This window comes from Notolabrus celidotus, chromosome 6, assembly GCF_009762535.1.
Source record: "Notolabrus celidotus isolate fNotCel1 chromosome 6, fNotCel1.pri, whole genome shotgun sequence".
NCBI classification, from domain to species: domain Eukaryota; kingdom Metazoa; phylum Chordata; class Actinopteri; order Labriformes; family Labridae; genus Notolabrus; species Notolabrus celidotus.
The window spans coordinates 2,255,799-2,278,888 of record NC_048277.1 but is presented as its reverse complement, the minus strand read 5'-3'; the positions used below and the strand labels follow the sequence as shown (position 1 = coordinate 2,278,888).

General features: G+C 39.8%; 1 protein-coding gene across 5 annotated transcripts in view; it reads right to left on the bottom strand.

Annotated features, from left to right (window-relative positions):
• LOC117814570 (coiled-coil domain-containing protein 73-like) overlaps positions 1–23,090 on the bottom strand; it is a 58,035-nt gene that overhangs the window by 5,620 nt on the left and 29,325 nt on the right. For 3 of the 5 annotated variants that reach the window (XM_034685970.1, XM_034685974.1, XM_034685971.1), the window contains 6 exons: positions 21,680–21,790; positions 6,000–6,192; positions 3,561–4,473; positions 1,701–1,794; positions 1,482–1,591; positions 333–409 (listed from right to left, as the gene is read on the bottom strand). In XM_034685970.1, the coding sequence (XP_034541861.1) occupies positions 6,076–6,192; positions 21,680–21,790 (228 nt within the window). In that variant the 3' untranslated portion in view covers positions 333–409; positions 1,482–1,591; positions 1,701–1,794; positions 3,561–4,473; positions 6,000–6,075. The remainder of the gene's footprint in view (positions 1–332; positions 410–1,481; positions 1,592–1,700; positions 1,795–3,560; positions 4,474–5,999; positions 6,193–21,679; positions 21,791–23,090) is intronic. The other 2 variants (XM_034685973.1, XM_034685972.1) reach the window with 1 other exon arrangement.

Genomic DNA, 23,090 nt, shown 5'->3' with positions numbered 1-23,090 from the left:
ACCATGTGCTGAGGACCGGTTTTGAATCAGTCACCATCATATGGTCATGAATCAGCGGCGCTGGTGCATGTGAGCGGGGGGGTCGTTTTGGAGGAGCTCCGAGGGGAGGGGGGGAGGGGTTAGACGGAGTCCTGAGGAAATGCTACATTCAAATTCATGCTAGTTTTCCATGACTACCAACCCTAGCTTTAATATCTAACTCTGTCTTTCCTGATTGTGTATGTTCGTATATTGTCTGTGACTGACACTACCAGACAATTTAATGCAGAGTAGTAAAACTCTAATTCTGATCCAAAGGATGAGGTCATCAGACAAGGCTGAAAAGGACTCACAGTGGGGAGGTTTGGCATGGTAGCCTGCTGGAGGATGTAGAGACTGGAAACGACGTCGACAGAGAAGCTCTCCTCTCCTTTGAAGAAATGACAAAGAAAAAAAAAAGATAAACTGTATAATTATATATGTATGTGAGTGTGTGTTTAAATTAATAAATTAATAAATAAACGTTTATTTATACAGTGGTGGAAAAAAGTGTTGTGACACCCTTAAAATGTTGCACACTCTCAAATGTTGTCATGAAATATTTGTGAAAAAAAAATTGTGTTTCAAGCATTCGATGGACAAAAACAAATACAAACGATATATATTTTTTTGTTAATTGTTTACAAGATAAACTAACAAATCTAAATTCTTGACAGTGTCAATATGTCAGTTCTCAACATTGTCGGTATCAAAGTCAACAAATAACAGAGAATGTGTTCAAAACTGAACAAAGCATAAATCAACCTGGCTGTACTAAAAGAAGGTGCACTTGAAGACCTAAGAGTGATTCTCAATGCAATATTTGGGGTGTCCGAAAACCTTTTCCACCACTGTATGTATATAAAATAAGTGCTTTGGGCCTGACTACAATTCATGTAAAAATAAGACAAATTTTATCCCTCATGCTTTTTGTATCCATGTTGCACACTTTCTTGTAATTGCCAGCAGCTTGATCTTGCAAAACAAACAGTTTCCAGAGAGAGTGAAACAAAGGAAAGATAGAAAGTGAGAGGGAAAATGAAAACAGTCAATAAGAGCAGGACAGACAACCATGAATGTCAGTAAGAGATAGAGAGAGAAGTGACAGGGAGAGAGAGAGAGTGAGCGGATTGAAAGAGGAAGTGCACTGATAATACTAGGTATGGTTTATTCTACAGTTCATTAATTCTCTGTAGGACAACTATGAGTTAAACATACCTCAACTGTGTCATTACACTCAACACCAAACATCTGTCCCAGATTTTTATTTCTGTACAATAAACTCTGTTAATTGTGTTGTCCTGAGCTAACGTTTACTGGAACATAACCATTTAATTTGAGAGGAAAACTCCACTATACTACTTCTAACTTCCTCCTTATGTGTTAGGTGAGTTGGTGTAAACATCATTTTAAGAACCATTTGTGAGATTAAATTGTAAACTAACAGGAACGGTGTAACTGACCACGTCTGCTGTTGCTGACTCTCCCTGCTGGTGACTCTCGATGGACGCTGAAGTCCCAGAGACACAGGAAGCACTTGAAGGATCTGACCCACTGGTGATCAGCAAGGGGACTAAGAGGAATGAGTGACAATGGGAAGATGTGACAATGTAAATGATTACCAAATAATCCACAGTGCAGTAAGAGTGTAGCACATTTTTAATAGGCGACACAACCATCACCTCTGCCTTGCTTGGTTCTCATGGGTGCATGGCAGGAGAGATGTCCAAGGAGTCCACAAGGGTGACTTTTGTTTAGCTCAGACGGAGTGGATTCCTGGAGAAATATATGTTTATGTTAGTCCTACTTTTGAGGAGTGTGTAAGGAGTGTCGTCACCTGACTTTGGAGACATTTCAACACATTTTACTTTATTTTTAGCCGTATTATATCTGTGCTTTGATCAGTAAACATAACCATGAAGCTGTAAAGCTGAAACCTTGTATGTAAAATGTAAAAACCAAATAACCTTTGAGGTTAACTTATAATATGTGTATTATGTTTAATTGTGATATCTCGGCTTAACTGTTCTCAAATGATGGCCTGTAAGCCTTTTTATTATTAGTCAGAGATTACTAAATATCAAGCAGCTAGAGGACTCCTCTGTCCTAGTCTTCCAGTGGTCTTTGCATCTCCTCCTCCTCCAGCTGCCTGTCTTCACTTCAGGTTCCTTGATATTCTCACTGACATTAGGCGTTTTTCAACCGCAGGAACTTTACCCCTGAACTTTGTGTGTTTCGACCAGTGGACCCAGGGTCTAAATTTAGTTCAGGGGTAGATAATCTCCCCCCTAAAAAGCCCGTGCTAGGGGGGTAGTACTTTTCAAAGGTCCCAGGACTTTCAGGGGGCGGGGCCTGCAATCCTGAACGTGTCTGATTGGTAGATTAACCTCAGTGTTTTTATTCCTCCCTCCGTCCACAATAACATCACACACATCTGTGATTCACTTGATTTCTCTTTCTTTCATTAGTTTTTATTTGTTCTATCTTTTTTGTATGTGTGTGTACTTTTCAAAAGAAGAAGCTGTGATTCTCTTGATTTAGCAGCTTGTAACAGTAGTCTTCTCTCAGCCCACCTTGAATGCGTCTCTCCCGGTGTTCCGGTTTTAAAAGTGACCCTGTAAACTGGAGACCTTCAGCTGAACGTGTCAGTGTTTGTGGAGTTTACACAGCTGTTGAAACACAGAGGGAGTTCCTGGGAATGCAAACTAGTTTAGTTTTTATTAAGATTTCAAAATATCCTCATCAGATATTTAATGATCGTCTAAAGACGTTTATGAGGGATGCATCCGGCTGAAAGTCTCCAGTTAACAGGGCCGCTGTTTAAACCAAAACACCGGTCGATCTCTGCCACAGCTTTTTGAGTTCAAAAGGATTTTAAAGCCGTGTTGAAACGTCTTTGCTACTCGCGCTTATCTCCTCTCACGTGTTGATTCAGTGAATCCATCTGTGATGAAATATAGCACCATCTTAAACAGAGCCAGCTGAGTCTCTTCATGCTAACAGGCTAACTGTTGTGTTGCTCATAATGATACCTGCCTGTCCGTCTGCTTCTATGGTGTCATCTGTGATGAATGGCATTCCTCTTTGTTTTACTGCCCTCTACTGGTCTGGTGGTGTAGTACATTTACTTTTTTTTCTCCATAAGTCACTGGCTTGATTTACACAATCTACCCGGGACTTCAGCCCGTGGTCAAAATGCAGACAACAATGGGGGCACAGGAACCTTTTTAGTTCACGGTGAAGTAGTTCTGGGGGCTAAAAGACCCCGGGACTCTTGGTCGAAATGCACCTGTTGTGTCTGTGCATGTTCAGCTCTGTTTCCTGTTTTACACTTTCTTATCTGAGGTTTTCTGAATTTGAGGAAATGTTTGTGTTTCAACAAATACACATTCTTCTTTCAAATGTGAACCACAAATTCTGTTGCTTTGTGATGCTGGTAGAGTCAACCTTTACTAGAGTTGTGTCTGTTTCTGACTCCTGGATTCTGATGCTACTTGGACCTCTGCTGAGTTTTTTCAAAAACTCAATGACTTACACCTCACCTCTTCAGCAGAGCTTTTGACCTCATCCGGACAGAAGGTTTTCAGTTCTTGAACGACAGAATTTGTTGAATGGTTGACACACTGACTTTCATCAGAAGAAGAGATATGCTGCTCTCTGATAATCTCTGTGTTCACATGGACTTTGTCGGCATCCTTTTGGCAGTCTTTCTGAGAGAGACTCTTTAAGTCATCTGAGGGCCTAGAGGCAGTGAGGGGTGGCTCAGCATCCATGAAGTTACTCTCCTCTGTGGTTGGTTTTGTGGTCACCTGGACCACTGTTTGTTCTTTGTTTGGTTCTGTTGTGTCCCTCTGGTTTGTTCCATCTGTCCTCCCTCCCTCTCCCATGTCTCTTGTGTCTGTATCAGGCAGTTTGCTGCCCCCTGTGTCCTCTGCTGGCTGGTGGCTGCTGCCCTCTTGTCTGTCTGTAGTTTGGTTTATGATCATTCCTCTCTTTAGTTCTGAAGTCTCTTCCTCCTCCACATCGTGCTGCTCTGTTTACATTCCTCTCTGCTAGTTGTTCCTTCTTTCACATAATTGTTCATCCTCTGGTTTTCCTCCATCATTCTTCCATCTGCTTCATCCCTTTTGTCTCCGTCTGATGATTCATTGTTAGACTTCTGGTCAGAGCATGGTACAGTGGACGTGTCACTCACACAGCAGGACACAGTTTCACTAATCTGCCGAGCATCTTCAGTAACAGAGGAGCTGGTATAAAGTAAGTCTGAGACTGCATCAGGAGCGCTCTCATGTGTGCTGAAGTGATTTATATCTGTGTTTGATCTGCTGCCTGCTGTCCCATGAGGACTGCTGAGGCTGACACGGTTGTGGTTGGCAGGTTGACGGGTGGATGAGTGTTGGGGGTTCGGCTGCTGGTTCATTAGAAACTGTTGATGGTGATTTGGAACATTTTGCCCTGAAAGAGACCACAACAGAAGCATTATGAAAAATAAAGCTTTGGATCAAGGGTTCAAATTACTCCGTAGCTTCACCTATCTCTGCTTAAAGTCAGGAGCTGGGTTATATTTCTTATCAGGTTTTATATTGCAGAATTGCTGACACCATATGAGCCATCTCCATCCTTAAATCCTCAGGTGGGGAACTTCTGGTCGTTCCAAAGTCGAAGCTCAAATTTTAAGGGGGTCAAGCTTTCTCTGTCAATCAATCAATCAAGCTTTGTTTATAGAGCACCTTTCATACAAATCAAATGCAACCCAAAGAGCTTTACAGCGACTGAAAACAAGAAAGAAGCAGAAATAAAATAAGGGCAAAAAATATTGAAACAAAAATGGATTTTAAAATAGAGACTAATGCACACCAACAACAATAAAATATATGTAATTAAGTAAGTTAAAGCATCAAATTAATATTAAGACTATATAAATAGTTGAAATAAATATATTTAAAAAGGTTAACGATAAGAGTTGAATATAAACTGAGTAGATAAATTAAAATAAATAAATAAATAAAAGTAAAATAATATAAACTGTTAAAATTAATAAAATAATTAAGCAACATTTAAATCAATATAATAGTAAAAGTAAGTAATGCATTTTAAAACCCTACATAAAAGCCAGACTGAATAAATACGTTTTAGTTTATGTTAAAGTCTCAATATCAGCACTTTTTAAATTTGATTTATCTTGTTTATTTTAATCTATTTTTTAACTAATTAATTATTTTAATTGTATTTGATTATTATTATTATTATTATTTTTTTTTTTTCATTTATTATTTTAATGTTCTTAATCTTTCCTTTCTATTCTATAAACTTTTTTATTCTCCTTAAATTATTTTATTTACTTATCTTTTATTTTTCAACCCCTATAACAATGATTTACTGGTCTACTGTCTCATCACTTTATTCTTTTTAACCTATTTGTTGTAATTTGTTTTTTGCACTTTGCATTGTTTGAATTTTCACACTCCTCTCTGTCTGTTAAAGGTTTATTCCGTATCCTCCTGAATCCTGCAAATCTTTGTTTGTCAAAGCACTTTGTAAACATTTGTTTTTAAAAGGTGCTATATAAAATATATATAAAATAACTATAATTATTATTATTATTATTATTATTATTATGTATTATTATTATTAGTATTAGTATTGTTTATTATTATTACTATTATTATTATTATTATTATTAGTAGTAGTAGTAGTAGTAGTAGTAGTAGTAGTAGTATTATTATCATTATTACATACATAGCAATTCACCTTCTTCAGTTTGTTTTGTTGGCCTTTGTTAAACAGGAGCCTTGTTGTGCTTTAGCTCTTCTTATTTATTTAACTTTCTCATTTTGAAAATTATTTGTCATATAAATTTAATTTCAGCCTCTGGATTGGGAACATGTGACTCGAGTCAGTCAAACGTTGCTTAACTAGTAACTAGAAACAGTAGTATCATATATTTTACCCACTGTTTGCCGTATACTTAGCTGCCTGACCTTCAGTTTCTCCGCTGGCTGCTTGTGTTGTTTCTGTATTCTCTGAAAGGTTTCTGGTTTTGGGTCTGATCAGAGGTCAAGTGCTGCAGAGCTGGATGTTCAGAGATGGAGATGGTTTCACTAGAATTTCCTTCCCTATAATCTCCTCCATTGAAGTGGGAGAGGGCTGGTTGGGATGATTGAGGCTTCGTTTCTGTGTGGGGATAAAAAAAGTAACATTTAGGACACCATAAATTGTTTACATGTTCACCAACCAGTGGTGCAGGTCACCATGGCATGTCTCTGAGTGGTGATTAAAAGACCCAGCCAGCATGTCAATGTAGGCCCATGTGGGGTTACAGTTGGGTTACATGGGTAAGGGGTGGGCATGGGCTTCAACTGGGAAAAATGTGTGGGTCCCATATGGATTATGTAGTATAGGACCCACATGGGAAGCCTGTGTGGGCTGACCATGCAGGACCCATACAGAGCCTATGTGGGTCATGTAGGCATAGTCTAGACCTGGGCAGAATTATCTGGGACCCATATAGTTTAACACATATTGGCCTCACTTGGGCAGCCTGTGTGGGCTGCCCAAGTGAGGCCAATATGTAGCCTATGTGGGTTCAGCAGACATAGGCTAGAACTGGGTATTATTACATGGACCTATATGGGTTTTAGTTATATGGGTCCCAAATCACAAGCCCTCATGGGCTGCCCATTCAAGACACATACAGAGCCTATGTGGGTCATGTAGGCATAGGCTAGAACTGGGCAGAATTATCTGGGGACCCATATGGGTGAAGGTATATGGGTCCCAAATCACAAGCCCTCATGGGCTGCCCATTCGAGACCCATGCAGAGCCTATGTGGCGTAAGCTGACATAGGCTAGAACTTGGTTCAGTACATGGACCCATATGAGTTTAGTTATATGGGTCCCAAATCACAAGCCCTCATGGGCTGCCCATTCGAAGACCCATACAGAGCCTATGTGGCTTAAGCTGACATAGGCTAGAACTTGGTTTCAGTACATGGGACCCATATGAGTTTAGTTATATGGGTCCCAAATCACAAGCCCTCATGGGCTGCCCATTCGAGACCCATACAGAGGCCTATGTGGGTTAAGCAGACATCGGGTAGAACTTGGTTTCAGTACATGGGACCCATATGAGTTTAGTTATATGGGTCCCAAATCACAAGCCCTCATGGGCTGCCCATTCAAGACCCATACAGAGCCTATGTGGCTTAAGCAGACATAGGGTAGAACTGGGTATCATTACATGGGCCCCATATGGGCTTAGTTATATGGTCCCAAATCACAAGCCTCATGGGCTGCCTATGGGGTTAAGCAGACAAATTGCAAGCAAATTAATGGGACCAAAAAGATAGTTTAAAGACTGTGGCATCAGTCTGCAACATAACAAAATTAAAAATATGCTAAGCGAGTCTGAATAGTTTCTTAATGAACTGTACAAAAAAACTCTCACTTTTTGAATGCCCATGATCCTTTTCCTTTATCTTCCTTAGGGTGACAAATGTAGTGAAAAGTAGATTTCTGAATTAAAAAATACGTGAGTAAAACAATAAAGACTAATTTGGAACATTATAAATACAAGTATATGACCACTTCTTTTCCCCAGGCACTTCCCTGTCTCTCTCAACTGGACTGTGTGTGGCCTGAAGGTCAGATAATCCCTGCTATTCTTATCTTAGACAGACAGACAGACAGACAGACAGACAGACAGACAGACAGACAGACAGACCACAAAGTGTATGAAGACCAAATTGTAGAAAAATAAAAAGATAAATATTCTCTTAAAATCTTTGATGACTTGTATTTCTTAATTCACTCTATATGATTTTTTTAAAGGAAAAGAGTGCTTTAACTTTGTGCTTTAATTACTTATTTGCATAAACTTTATTTCTTATCTGCTTACACAAACATTTCAATTAATTGAAGTTTTTAAATGCAAGTAAATTGAAGTTAAGTTATTAAGATACATTTATGTAAGTAAATACATTTCGTGATGACCTAGATACATTTTTTTATTTTCCAGAAATGTATACCTTTTAAAAAAAATAATAGTCCAATATTTTATTCTTTCTTCTAAAGTATAGGTTTCAGTATCAGTATCAGTTTACTAACATCAAAGATACCCAAATTGTATGAAATTTAAAAAAAAATAAGAAAAAAGAAAGAAAGAAGAAAGAAAGAAAGAAAGAAAGAAAAGAAAGTATTGCCTATTTCTACATCCTACATGTGAAGCACTTAAAAGTATTCCTCCATTTCACTAAGTAGTGCCAGACCGAACCTTTTGTGTGGTGAAATGTCATCACGTCTGGTGAAGGTGATGGAGGGAGGCTGTGTATTGTGGCTACATCTGGGAGAAATCGGATCAGCCCATCCGAGCTGAGGCATCTGATTTTTCTCAATGCCTACATAATGTTTGCTTGAGTTTGGTTTTGGTTCTGTTCTGTGGATATGTTTGCGTTTTTTTGTTAATTTATGCAATAAAAAAGTTTGATTAAAATACTAAACAAAAGTAAGAATGCTTTTGGTAACAGAATAAATTCACAAAATTAGGCAATTTTAAGGCTTCTCATAAAAAAAAACTGTATGTAAAAGGGTTTTCAAAACAAACTGTTAGTTTTTGCAAAGTTACAATATACGGCTACAAAAGATCCGACGAAAAAGTCGGCTCTTCTTTGTGAGCCAAATCAAAAGAGCCGGCTCTCTGAAAAGAGCCGCACTTCCCATCACTACTAGTTTGGTCCATGGATTGGTCACACGGCCTGACAACCCTGGCGGATGGATATTTTTGAAAAGACGCATTTCAGCGCGAATCTTGGCATCTACCTCATTCTTCCCTTTTCGTTTGCAGAGATATCCTTGCAAAAGGTAAGACAAATTGTTAAACTATTTTGAACAACTGGTTTCCCGTATTATGGTCCATGTTATCGTTGCTTGATTATGTGTGACATTAAGTTTATTATGTTCAGGAGGATCGGAGTTAGATGTGGCATGGTAAGCTAGCTGGCTGAACAGTCTGGCCTTACAGGTGGTGCAGCTAGCAGGTAACATTAGCCACGTAGACCGCGCGGGTTTTTGTAAAGTTGAGAGGATAATGTAATTGAGATAACGACACTATTTCTTGTTTAGTTCCAAATTAGTATCTGAAATAAAGATGAGATGAGGGACGGGTGGTTGACTCCATAGCTTGATTAACGCACGTCGGTGCCAAGGGCAAGATGCCTATTGAGAGGCTGATTCTGGTCTGTAGGTGTCTGACAGTGGCTATAGCTGATGGAGTGGGGCAGCGGGAAAGTGTTATTCAAAGGCTGTGCAGAAATTAAAGGCTGTCTGCGCTAAATCTGTCCGTGGAAATAGATTTCCACAGCAGATATCCTCGTTATAACAAGACTGACCTAGCAACGCATGTTTGTATTCATTTGTGCTGTGAAATTACACAGATGCACGATGTTGATATAAAGCCCAAAACCCACAGGATCCGTGCTGGGTGCGTTCCGTCAGCATCCCGTCCCGGCTCTGCCAGGCAGCGCTCGTCGTTGCGCAGATGCCCGCTGGAAGTGTGTTTGCAGCGTAGAAGCAGCGTAGTAGCAGTGTAGCGCATCCCATGGCAGCTGGGCTCAGTATACAGAAAACAACATACAACAGGTTGATTTGCCTTTCTGCGATCTATTTCCTGCTAAATTTTGATATTATTCTGTGACCGTTGTGCTTCTACTGTATGTGAACAAGCAACAGTGTTTTTAAAATTTCGTTTTTCCAGGTTTATTCCTGTTTAGTAATGTAAACTATGTTCTACTTTACCTGTACCTTCAGACAGAGTTAACAGCTTTAAGTCCTGTTATGGTTGACATGGATCAGGGATAGACCATGGGGTTGTTCTATGTTAATGATAAATCCATAACCAGGGAGTATTTCTCATCTGCCTTAACTAATTAACAGTCAGGAGTCCACATATGGTGTTTATTTTGGAATTCACCGGATGACATGGGCCTCTTCCACGCTTGACTTCCTGTCTGCTCTGTGGAAGCATCAAAGATAGACTCAGGGTGATGCTGTATTGATTAGAATGGGAACGTCTTTACTGCGTAGCATGCAACGTTGACAGAGCGCACTCAACATCCTGTGGGTAAAAAAATAAAATAAATTGATATATATGTGCGTGTGTGTGTGTGTATATATATATATATATATATATATATATATAAAAAGAAAGAAAGAAAAATTACATAAAATAGGACTCAAAAATTTAATATAAGGTGGAAATAAATACAATAATATAAAAATACAATAAATATCAATAAATAGATAAATAAAAGGGCTCTGCGCTCATATTTATTATTTGCTGAAGACACTGTCAGCATGAAATGCAGGGAGGCGGTCCGAAGTGTGTCTTGGGTTGATCAGCATGTGAGTGCAGAGATCTACTTTGCATGAAGTCATGAAAGTCTGCCCTGTGTAGGCTCACATCAGCCTGGTCTGTCCACGATGAATGCTAAACTAAATGAATGCTTAAGTTTTGTGAATATGATGCCTTAGACTGTTCATTCTCATCTCTAACTAGTTGTTAATCTATTTTGTTTCAGATCCAAAATGGATTACCACAGTAGCTCGCGGACTAAACGGAGACGAATTAAAGCAAGAGTTGCGGAGCACTTGCGGATGTTCGACATTATGGTCTCAAAAATAGTGTCTCATCAAATCCAGGCCATGTCATCGAACCAGAAAGCCATATTCAAATGGAAGTGTTGGATTTGCAGGATTTTCAATATGAAAGTGACCAAGAACCGGATTATGACATGTTATCCAGTGACAGCAATGAAGAATTTGATTCTGAGGGTTGCATTGAAGAAACTGACCCTTGCACTGATGTCAAAAGGAAGTTGGCTGATTGGGCAGCAAGTCGCAACATTCACACAGTGCCCTGTCAGAACTACTACAAATTTTAGTGCAGTGCGGCCTGGATCTTCCCAAGATCCAAGGACTCTTTTATCAACTTCAAAACATGTGAAGCAAAGACATTGGAGATGGGTGTTATCATCATTTGGGATATCAAATGCTCTAACTACATTTCTATCACAGCAATCTCAACCTTCAGTTGAGTCTCTAACTCTTCGTGTCAACATTGATGGATTGCCCCTCTTCCGAAGCTCAAAAATGGAGTTATGGCCTATTTTGGCCAAAGTCAAAGAAATTCCAGGATGTAATGTTATTATCATTGTCTGTATGCAGGTCCTACAAAGCTAATTCTGTTGAGGAATACCTGAAGGACTTCATCCAGGACCTGAAGCATGTAACTCAGGTGGGTTTACATTACAATGGAATACATTACAAGATTGCACTTCCTGATGCCTTTATCTGTGATGCCCTGCCCGTGCCTTCTTAAAACGTACCAAGGGTCATTCAGGTTACAGCTCCTGTGAACGCTGTACCGAGCATGGAGTTCGAACAGAGAACAGGGTTGTATTTCCAGATCTGGCTGCACCACTGAGAACAGATGAACAGTTTGAACATATGGCAGATGAGGAACATCATCATGGTGTTTCACCCCTACAAGAGCTAGGCATGGGAATGGTGTCATGCTTTGTTCTTGACTACATGCATCTAGTTTGCCTAGGAAATGTGCGAAAACTTGTGAGTCTGTGGATCAAAGGACCATTACGGTGTAGGGTTTCTGCAGCCACCATTGCAGTTATCTCCAGCCACTTAAAAATAATCAGAGGACATCTGCCGAGGAATTTTGCTCGAAAACCACGGTCACTCATGGAATACAGTCAGTGGAAGGCCACAGAATTCAGACAGTTTCTGTTGTACACAGGCCCCGTGGTTCTTAAAGGACGTTTACCTCCAAGACTATACAAGAACTTTATGTTGCTGTCTGTAGCAATAAGAATTCTTCTTAGCCCAGCTTTGTGTAGCAAATACTGTGATTATGCGGACAAACTATTGAAATGTTATGTGACCAATTTTGCAAAGATTTATGGAACAGAGCACATTGTGTACAACACCCACTCTTTAATTCATCTGGCTGATGATGCAAGGAAGTTTGGTCCCCTAGACAATGTTTCATGTTTTCCCTTCGAAAATTATCTGGGAATATTAAAGAGGCTGGTAAGAAGACCACAAAACCCTGTCCAACAAGTTGTTCGACGCTTAGGTGAAAAACCCAGCTGTCCTCAAGGAAAGATCAAGGAAATGAGGAACAAGCCTCAACCACCACATGCATGTGGTCCAACTCTCTCAAACTTTCCTTCTTGTATACAGTACAAAGGTACATATACGAGGGAAACATTATATCTTGCTCTCAAGGCAACAATGCTTTGATGTTGAGGCCAAAGTTGCTGTTGTGAAGAACATTGTGGAGTCTGCAGCATCTGGAGAAGTGTATGCTGTGTGCCAGTTTTACGAGCGACAAGGATGCTTTTACAATTATCCTATTGACGTTTCTTGTATGGGATCAGAAAGGTGACACAGCTCACTGACAGGCTTCATGGCGTGCTTCTGACTGACTTGACAAAAAAACTGATACTGCTTCCTGTTCAAGATGAAAAAGTGGCTTTTCCCCAGTTACACGACTGTTGATCTACCTAATATTAACTTTGCAGCATGCCCCTCTTCAGCATTGTGGAGTTCAGAGAGGAAGTGTCAAGTGAAGGAAGGGCTCTTGTGGATATTATTCCATCATGTTGGTTCACTGATGAGGACAAGACGGACTGTTTTTGGCCAGCAGGCCACAATCTTAATATCACCAAGGCAGTGAAACAGCGGCAAAGACCGATGCTTCATGGGGGACATACAGTGTGCGTGCACTTGGACATGCAGGTAAAGAAAGGGTTTTTTGGTTGTGGATGGCAGGGGGTAGATGTAACAATTTAGCTGTAACCATATGTTTTGTTTTGTTTTTGTCACTTGACAGACACATATGAGGATGCTCGACGCAAGCTTGCACGAGCAGAGGCTACTTCTGATCTTCAAACAGACAACGATGTACCAAAGAAGAGACAAAGAAGGTAAGTGTACTTAAACACATCAAGTAAAGCACTAGAACTAAATGTCTGTCTAAGAAACTATATTCTCAGAGGCTTATACATTTTTGAGTACTAGCCAGGTTCAATAGTCCTATTTATTTTGTAAGGATAGGAAGATTCCAAGACTGATTCCTTTACCTGAGCTTTGGGTATGGTATCTTCTAGTGGTGTAAAGGTAGGACTTCATACTGTACCAATTTGGTGCAGGTCTCTCGATACGGTACAGACATGTACCGAATAGGTACATGTTGAACAAAGCTCATACACAGATGGAAAACCAGAGAACAACTCACTGTCACACTGTCCTGGCAACCACACTGTTCAGGGTTCAGTTCAGAAGTGGTACAGTTCTATACATGCATACTCAGACCTTTTTAGGGGGGGTCAGGGGCATGGTCCCCTGTAAGAAAATTTAGTACATTTAAAAGTAATACATCAATCTTTTGAGAGTGAAATTAAAGGGCTAAACCTATGAAACAAATTTGTGCTCTAATTTTGAATGTTTCCTGGTCTGACCTGAAAGATTTTAATGATACAAGCCTTAAAAAAGCTGTGATTAATATCAGAAAGCTTTATTTAGCCTTTAATGCATGTTCAAGTTTGTATCCATAATAACAGACTCATTGTCTGCTTAAGTCTTTTGACCTGCATGACCATCTCTGATTTTAACTGAAACAAATTTCCACCAAAAAATTGTCTGTCACAACCCTTTATTCCCGTTTATGCTGGGATTGTGTTTAAATCTGTTATTGCATTATTTATTAACTATTATATTATTCACATACTATTACTATAGATAATTTATTATAAGTAATACTTAATTTAATTTCTGGGTTAAGTTCACATTATACATGGATCAAAATTTTGTTTTTCCTCTTTGCCTAATATATGTATTTTTAAAGATAAATTTCAGTGTAAATGAATCCCAAAGTCAAAGCTGACTCCGCCCACTTACATTTTTGAAAAATACACACAAAATTAGCAATTTGGTACTGAGAGGAGGGAGGGGGAAAAGGACAGGTATTTTCAGATGAGATGGGAGTGACAGTGATGTCCCCTTGCCAGAAAGTGACAAATGGGGCTTTTCCATTACACAATGCTGCTCAGCCTGACTGCAGCCCAGCCCAGCAGAGGATTTTCTTTTTCATGTATGGCAGCATGGTTCGAAATAACTGGGCCTGATGTGAAAACGCCCTAAGTTGGACTGAAATTAAACTAAATGTTTTGAAAGAAGACATTGATTAAACTGAACTGAAGAGCATGAAAAATACTTTTTGAGCAAAAAAGGATTTTAATTTATTTTGTCATTGTGAAATAATTTAATCTATGTTCATTTATTTTGTTGAAATTTTCATACAATTTTGAATAACCTTATCCAAGTCTCCTTGGTATGAATATTTATCAAATTTGTTCTTCCTCTTTTAGATTCTAAAGTTTTCTGAGTTAAATTAACCTTATTATTTCTAATGTTTGTTATGAGTTTATCCTGAACTAAAGTTGAAAGGTTAACTTGTGCTACATGACCTTGAGCACAATTGAACATGATGGGTCCCTGTCGACCCAGAAGTTTACGTTCTGCAGTGATAGCACCCCAGACCTGACTATCCTCCATACTTCATAGGTCCCTTCATCTTAGTTCCCTCTTCTCTTCACCCACACACTGGGTGCGTCTCAAAGCTCTTATCTTCCATCCTCGCATCGTTCACCTCGCGTCTTAGCCCCGCCCACCAGAGATGCAAGGAAATGAAACGAGAGGAGAGAGGAAACGAGGAGATTTGTATTAAGAGAAATGAGACGTCCTTTCCTCCGGAGCGTCAAGTGAAGCGACGTCGGTTTGTGATGACGGCTCTAACAGCTGTTTGTGTCTGCACACATGTTCACTGTAATAACTCTGATAGATATAAACAGTAACAGAGCTCTGTCTCTGTGTTTACCTGTTTAACACACACCTGCACATGAAGACAATCTGCTCTCTGTTTATTTCGTCCTGAAGCATCACGGATCGATTCACCGGTGAAATGCCTCATTATTAAATTATTTATTACTTTAAGAGAAAATATAACCCATGCACCTCTTTTCAAACCCCGTGCTCATTAATGATCAGCCTGATATGAACCTTTATTAACATGACGGGAAATATAACAAGTGTTTTTACTAACAGACAAACTTTACTGTCAGACTTTAATTCTCTTCATGAAGAAAACGAGAACAAACGGGGAAACTAACAGGAGAAATAACTGACCATGAATATATCTATTGTATCTATGATATTAGATGTTATGTCTCTATTTAATCAGACAGTGAATCTGAAATAAACAATCAGATATAAAACTCAGGAGTGATCCTGTTATTTTGATTTTATGTTCAGTATTTCGTGTTTGAAACTCACATCAAACACTTTTTAATCTCAGCTCATCACACACAGACGGATGTTTATGATCTGTTTCAGGGCACCCTTAGTGACTGTTTTAAGGTCCATCTTTTCATTATTATTAAACTCAGCTGAAGTTAAGTTTCAGTTAAGTCCGAGCCGCTGCAGCGTCCAATCAGTGAGAGGTATTTGTTAAGGGGGCGTGTCTGTCAGAGAAAAGACTTCCGTGAAGTCTGCTCCCGTGTCTCCTCGATTATCCCTCCTCCGATCAGTCTCCTCCGTCCTCACTCCTCTCTCCTCCAGCAGCGTTAGGAGCTTTGGGACGCAATTTAAAATGGCGGGTCAGTAACTACTTCCGGTTTGGCAGAGGAGAGAGGAGACTGCAGTTAAGAGCTTTGAGACGCACCCACTGTCCCTGCTTAGCCTGGGTCACAGCCTTAGTGCACCTTACTACCTCCTTCTGTCTATGTACCAGCTCCACTACCAGCCTCCTTCTACCTTTGGGACATGCTTTGTTCCATGCTGGTTGGCCTGAGCTTCCTCCCTGGGAGTCCAGACTCATCAGTAATTTCTAATCTTTCCTCTCCATATTTTCTAAATTGCTCCACCTGTTTACTATTATTAAGGTCCTCAATGAACCATCAGACAAAGACAATCAATTATAACAATTCAACTGATTCCTAAGTTATCAATGCAGCTGACAAAGAATAATCTGCCTTTTATTTATTTGGCATAAGACTTTTAAGACTCATACTTGTGGATAACACCGATAACACCAAGTGAAACGCCTATCAGATACAAATTGACCACATTTTCTTACTATAACCTGACTTTGTTCAGCTGTGTACTTTGATGCTGCGAGTTAATTAGTATTGTTAATTCAACAAATGGGAACAAAAACAGATGGGATGGAATGCAATGCAGTATTTGCATTATGTTAATGTATGTACGCCTAGCACTGTCTTGATAACATTTGAGTAACTTCTCTTTACTTTTATCTTAATGTAGGCGATCCATGAGAGCCCCACCCCTTGAATCAAGTGAAGAGGAATCCGATACATGTGGTGACGATGAAGTGCCTCCCTCTCCTCCCATTGAATTTGGTAGCCATTTTAAAGCATATAAGCCAATTGTAAGTGCGAGAGTAACCAGTCACGATGCTTACTCAGGAAGCACCAGTACACCATACAGAGTAAATGACTATAGTTCCACCCCGACTCTGCAAAGCCCCAGTGCCACCCCGACTCTGCAAAGCCCCAGTGCCACCCCGACTCTGCAAAGCCCCAGTGCTACCCCGACTCTGAGAAGCCCCAGTGCTACCCCGACTCTGAGAAGCCCCAGTGCCACCCCGACTCTGAGAAGCCCCAGTGCTACCCCGACTCTGAGAAGCCCCAGTGCTACCCCGACTCTGAGAAGCCCGAGTGCCACTCCAACTCTGAGAAGCCCGAGTGCCACTCCAACTCTGAGAAGCCCGAGTGCCACCTCATGTGTGAGCAGTGCCAGTAGCGCCTCCTCAAGTCTTAACAGTGCCAGTAGCCTTGGAGAAGCCATGTGTATAAAATTGCTAACTTTACTTGAGGAAGTGAAGGACACACAGAGAGTGCATAGCAAAATGCTTAACACTTTGCTGAAGCAAAGAGAGGCTTCGACGTTGTCAGAACCACCACAGGGAGCAGTGTTTCCGTTAACAACTATTGATGATGTCCAGGCCATGAACGAGAAGCTGTCAGACTTGGAGTTCATGTCAAGGGTTGTAAGTTCAAGTCTCATTAACTTTTTACTGTATTTGCACTTGCTTCTTGTCAGTCACTTGTCAGTAACTCATCTATCAGCTGCTGGTTGCACGTATCATCTATCACAGTGGTTCCCAACCTTTTTTCCTTGGAGCCCCCCCTCCCCGATTTTATTTTATTTATTTTTTGAATAAATTACACACAAAAAAATTAAAAATTGCAGGTGCATTTAGAATTTTTTTATAATTTAATTTAATGAGATCAAAATATTTCAATGTTAATTTTATTTTCTGTATAGCGCCAGATCAAAGCACAAGTAATTTAAGGTTACCTCTCTTATAGATCAGGGCTATACTTTGTTCTTTTGTTTAACAGACTAAATAGCCTTATGTTATTTATCTTATTTACATGACTTATCTACATCGTTGTGCGTTCATATTTTCCTCTGCTCTCTGTATCGCGCACAACAGAGTTCAGCCCCGATGCGCACACAGAAACACAAAAACGTGCATGCACACACACACACACACACACACACACACACACACACACACACACACACACAAACACAGACAGATGAGCACACTCCGTTTAGTGGATATAGAGTCAAGAAAATAATTTCACATCCAGCACAAGAAATGCAGAAAAAGATCTCTCGGTGAAACGACAACAGTGTCCGACAAGTCTGTCCTCATCGTTTATGATGTTGCTTGTGCTGTCATGGTCACAGAGTTTCAGAATTTACAGAGATGTGGTTACTAAATAGCGTCATATTTTATGTGGACAAAATTTGGACAAAAATATATTTCTAAATGGGTTTATTAATATTTTATCTATTAATTGTGCTATTATGATTTTTTTTTTTAATCTAACGTACAAATATAACAACCTCATAGCCTCAGATCATTCAAAGTCTGCCTTTTTCTTTTTCATGACATTCTTTCTTTTTTTTTTTTTTTTACTAAACCTGTATCCCATGGAGAGGAAGACAGAGAGGCATGGGGAAATGAGGATTTGGGGGGCATAGACAGAGGGTAATAAAGAAGAATTATGAAATGGTAGTATCATCCAACTGTTCAGTAACCATAGAATTTATTTTCTGTAACTTTCATTATGTATTCTCAGGTTGCCATGGTTGGAGAAATTGGAGGTTCTTCGATAGATGACGCAACCCGAAGAATGATGGCGTTTATAATGTCACCTGACCTGGCACTGCAATACAACCTCTTTGGACGTCATGGGAAGAAACCCTTCAGGGAGCTACGTCTATTTGATCTTGTTTACGGTAGTTCTCTTTAAAATTAAGTATCTAATAGGATGGACACTTTATGTCCAAGGTTTGAAAAATGATTTAAATGTTAGGTTAAAAGTTTATATTCAAAATTTAATTGGCTTTCAGACTCCAGATATTGATTTTATAAATGCATTTGGCCATGTAAATTGGTTTGCTGTGTGATCAAGCAACTTGACCAAATCCAGTACTCTGTACAAGATTAGGTCCTTACAATGCTGATTTTGACAGCTATTAAAAATGTAGGTGGCTTTCACAATAGAGGCCTGGTCAGTTTATATCAAATGCATTTTTTTTCATGGATTTAATGACTTGAATGCATTGAATTAAACTTATAAAAATCCAAAATACAGGGCTTTATAGACTACCCTATGATGTCATTGTGATTTCAAATGGTAGTTATTGTATTTCATATTATGATGCATGTCATCTTTTAGTTGCCTTGAGTCTATTGCTCTGATTATCTAAGAGAAAATAGATAATTAATTGTTTGTCTGTCAGAATTACTAGGTTGATACTTTTTTCATTTATTTCTAGGAGCACTGAAGAAGAACATCCTTACAAAGGACATAAACCACAAGGATGCGGAGAAGGCTTTCTCAAAATGGTTTACAGGAGCTCGGGACAGAGGGGGCAAGCGGGCCGTCAGAGCACAGAGGGAGTTCAACAGAAGGGGTGAAACACAGGCTCTTCAGTCTCAAGATGAGACACAAATCCAATAGAGGTCAACGATCTGGTACTGGAGGTAAAAGTCTATATACGGACAATTGTTTGTATACGGATTTTAAAAAATGTCAGTTGAGGGTTTGATTGGCAAATTTATTTTCAAAAACTAGAGCTAAAAAAAAGTGGGTGGGCAGCGTTGTGACTGTCCTCCTGTGTGAAGATTTGTGTGGAGTTTTTTTGTTCAAAGTTGGCAATGTTCGTTTTCTGTTCCACCTTGTCACTCTTTTGTACCATCTGTTCTCAACATATGCAGTTTGTGTATTCACTAGTTACAGTGGGGTAGTTTAACTCAGACGGTGATGATGACACTGACTCATAGTCCGCAAGTTGTTCTGCCTATATAGCCCAAAACCTCTTATTCACACTGTTTTAAGTCAAACCAAAGCTCTACAAGGTTGAAATTTATACTTTTTTTAAAAGAACAGTGAAGACCTAACTATGGTAAAAGTAGTTAAAAATAGTTCCCATGCCTGCCATTGTGGTTTCTGTTATGTATTCCATGATATTTTGAGCAGTAAAGCGAAAGCAGCCATTTGCAATGCTTACAATGCCCAATGTTTATGCAGTAAAATGGCTATTTTTTCATGATGGGACAGTTTATATTAAATTCAAGTTTGTTTTAAACACAGCTGTGTGTCATAGTTTTCTTGTGAATCTTAGCACCGTTTTTTTTTAAAGTGCATTATTTTACATTTTTGCCATTGTTTCAGGCTAGGAATCTGCTGACCTGCACCTGATGCAGGTAGTGCTGAAAATTCTCATACAAACCAACTTTCTAGTCTGTACAAATATCTTTAGTTTTACACAAAAGTACAAAAAATGGGTATCTGTTACTGAATACTGACTTAATTAACATGAATTTGTATTGAAAAGAAAATCTTGTACTTAGCATTTTATGACCTGACTTAAATATTTTCTTTGGTGTTTAGGGACCCACATGTAGAGCAGTATGGGAAACCCTAGCCAAATCAACATGGAACCCATTTTGAAACTCTGTTGGCCCCCTCCTTGAGGCTCAGTGAGATCTTTATTTCCAGGCAGTATTTGGGGCCTATATGGGTCTTATATCAATTGCCCAGATAGGCCCCATGTAGAGCTCGGTTAGATCGCAGTTGAGGCCCGTATAGACAATCCTAGGTGGGGCCTCCGTGAAACCTGCAGAGAAACCCACTTAGAACCTATTTTTCAACCCACTTGAGCCCCACACAAGGCCCAGTGAGATATTTGTTCAGGCAGAGATGGGCCCTCTATGATTCCCATATGAATTGCACTGATAGGTCCCATGTCAAGCCCAAGTAGATCCCACTTTAGACCCATATGGGCGATTTAAAGGTGGGGCCTCTATGGAACCTGCGGACAAACCCACTCTATACCCATATTTGCAGCCCACTTGGGCACCACGCAAGGTCCAGTGAGATATTCCTTCAGATAGAGATGGGGCCTATATGGGACCCATATGAAATGCCCAGAGAGGCCCCATGTAAAGCCCGGATAGATTCCACTTGAAGCCCATATGGGCAATTACAGGTGGGGCTTCTATGGAACCCGCGGACAAACCCACTTGGGACCCTTATTTGCAGCCCACATATAATCTATCTGGGGCCCACATGGAAATGCTGGCTGGGGATGAACAGTAACGTCAGTTTCCTTTGGTCCTCTGGTGATCCAGTCCCATCTTACAGACAGGACTCAGTCTGATCTCATCTTAATCCACCATGAGCAGAGCACTTTGCAGCTTTTAGCAAATTACAGTGACAAGGACAAACTTCCTTTAACAGGCAGAAACCTCCAGCAGCACCAGACTCATGTTAGGCACACATCTGCTGAGACCGTGTTGGAGAGAGGGATAGAGGGAGATAAAGAGAGAGAGAGATGATAGTGATAATATGGTATTTGTGTTGGTTTTTGCAACCAACAACAGACTGGTTTGTGTTTCTGGCTCTAACCTTTGACATCTTGACTCTGCAACACCAAAGCAAAACTACAACAGTGTAGGAGGATGCAGAATGCTTGGGGGGGTAGGAGTAGGTTTTGCATCAATCATTCCTGTCATGATGTCTCCACAGACGCAAATTCACATCCCCAGTAAGAAGCTGTTTTTGGTAAATGGACTTGTACTTGGATATCTCTTTTCTTTCTGATCACTCAAAGCTCTTTTACTCGTCACATTCCCCCATTCACACCACATTCACTCACTGATGGTAGAGGCTGCTATAGTGAGGGACCATCAGTGTTAATCTCATTCATACTCATTCACACACTGGTGAACAGAGGGAGCAGTTTGGGGTTCAATGTCCTGCCCAAGGACACTTCCTCATGTGACTGCAGGAGCTGGGATCGAACCACCAACCTTCACATTGAGAGCCGCCCTCCCTTTTCTCAGTAGGTGGGGTATAGAAACATTGTAGAGGCTTATTTACTTCCACATTTTCAGGGTTGCAATGCTGGAGGATGACTTGAGTTAAATGTAGAGGCAAGGAAAAACAGTTTTTCATCATACCGGACCTTTGAGTTTCCGTCTACCTTTTTGTCCCAGCTGGTCTTGGTAACGGTGGAGCTCTCCATCAGTCGGACCGCATTGTTTTCCATGGCCTTGTTTTCCTCCTGCATCATGTCATGTTCCTGCTTAAGGGCCTGCAATAAAATTAATCACCTATAGGATTCTTAATGCAATACTAAATTTTTATGTGCTTATTTAATGTTAATAGGAGTTTTAACAGGGGAGAGAAGGCTTCTCTCTAATACAAATCAGCTGGCTCTTGCCCATTTTAATGATTTTAATATATTAATGAATCGGGTGATTGAAAAACAAATATGTGGTGTAGAGTACAGGAAAGACAAACTATTGAGCTATAAAAGGGAAATGTACACACTAAGTATGATTCAGTTGTAGAGAGGAGCATGAGCTATGTTTTATAAAACTGAATTCATTACATGTCTTGGAAGAAACAAAGGGCCTCGTTTATTTCAGTTCTTGTTTATATTTTCTTCAGTCCTTTAAAGCAGGGGTTCCCAAACTTTTCGGCCCGCGACCCCCAAAATATAAGTGCCAAAGACTCGCGACCCCCACTGTTCCTCAAAGTGATTTAATGTGTCTTCATTTAGCTGGTCTGCAGAAAATGACCCTACCTATATGAGCATGTGTCTGTGTTTCCTGTGATGTTATGAATGAACCTGCTGCTACTGATGCTTTAGATAATGAACTGTTCACTAACTTAGGAGTCATCTGGAAACAAAGAAAGGCAGAAAACTCATTACATTTTATATTTTCAAGGTTTTATTTCAAGGTTAGCTACTATTTTTTGTTGATATTTTTTACTAAAAAAATCTATTTTTAGATAACTTTAAAAAAAAAACATTCTGGAAGACATCTCACGACCCCCCATTTGTGTTTTGCGGCCCCCCAGGGGGTCCCGACCCACACTTTGGGAACCCTTACTTTATAGGGACCCTAAAAAGTCTGATCTGAGTGGGACCTGAAGGTGCTGCTGGGATTTTTATTCATGCACTTTGCATCCTGACTTCCTTTCACTAACAAAATGATATATGTTGAACTTCTTCACTTCACTTTGATAGCACAAAGGAGTGATTCACTCGTTTGGAATGGGGGCAGAATTAGAGCGAAAATGGGATGCAGCAGCTCCAGGTAGAAGAAAAAGGTTATTTTTATGGATGTCCAGTGCCAGGTAGCATAGAAAATGTATCTGGAGTCTTTTGTGTACATTATGAGTAGGAATGTCAATTTTAAATATTCGTGGTCGATCTTTGGAAATGTTAACAATCAATTATCGATTTATCATTAAAAAACATTGAGTTTTCTTACGTCAAAAATAATGCCAAATACGTTGTTTTTCTCCTAAATCATATTTACCACAGCAACAAAATGCCTATAACTGACAGTATTGAATACGGGTACATGTTAGGACTGTGAAGA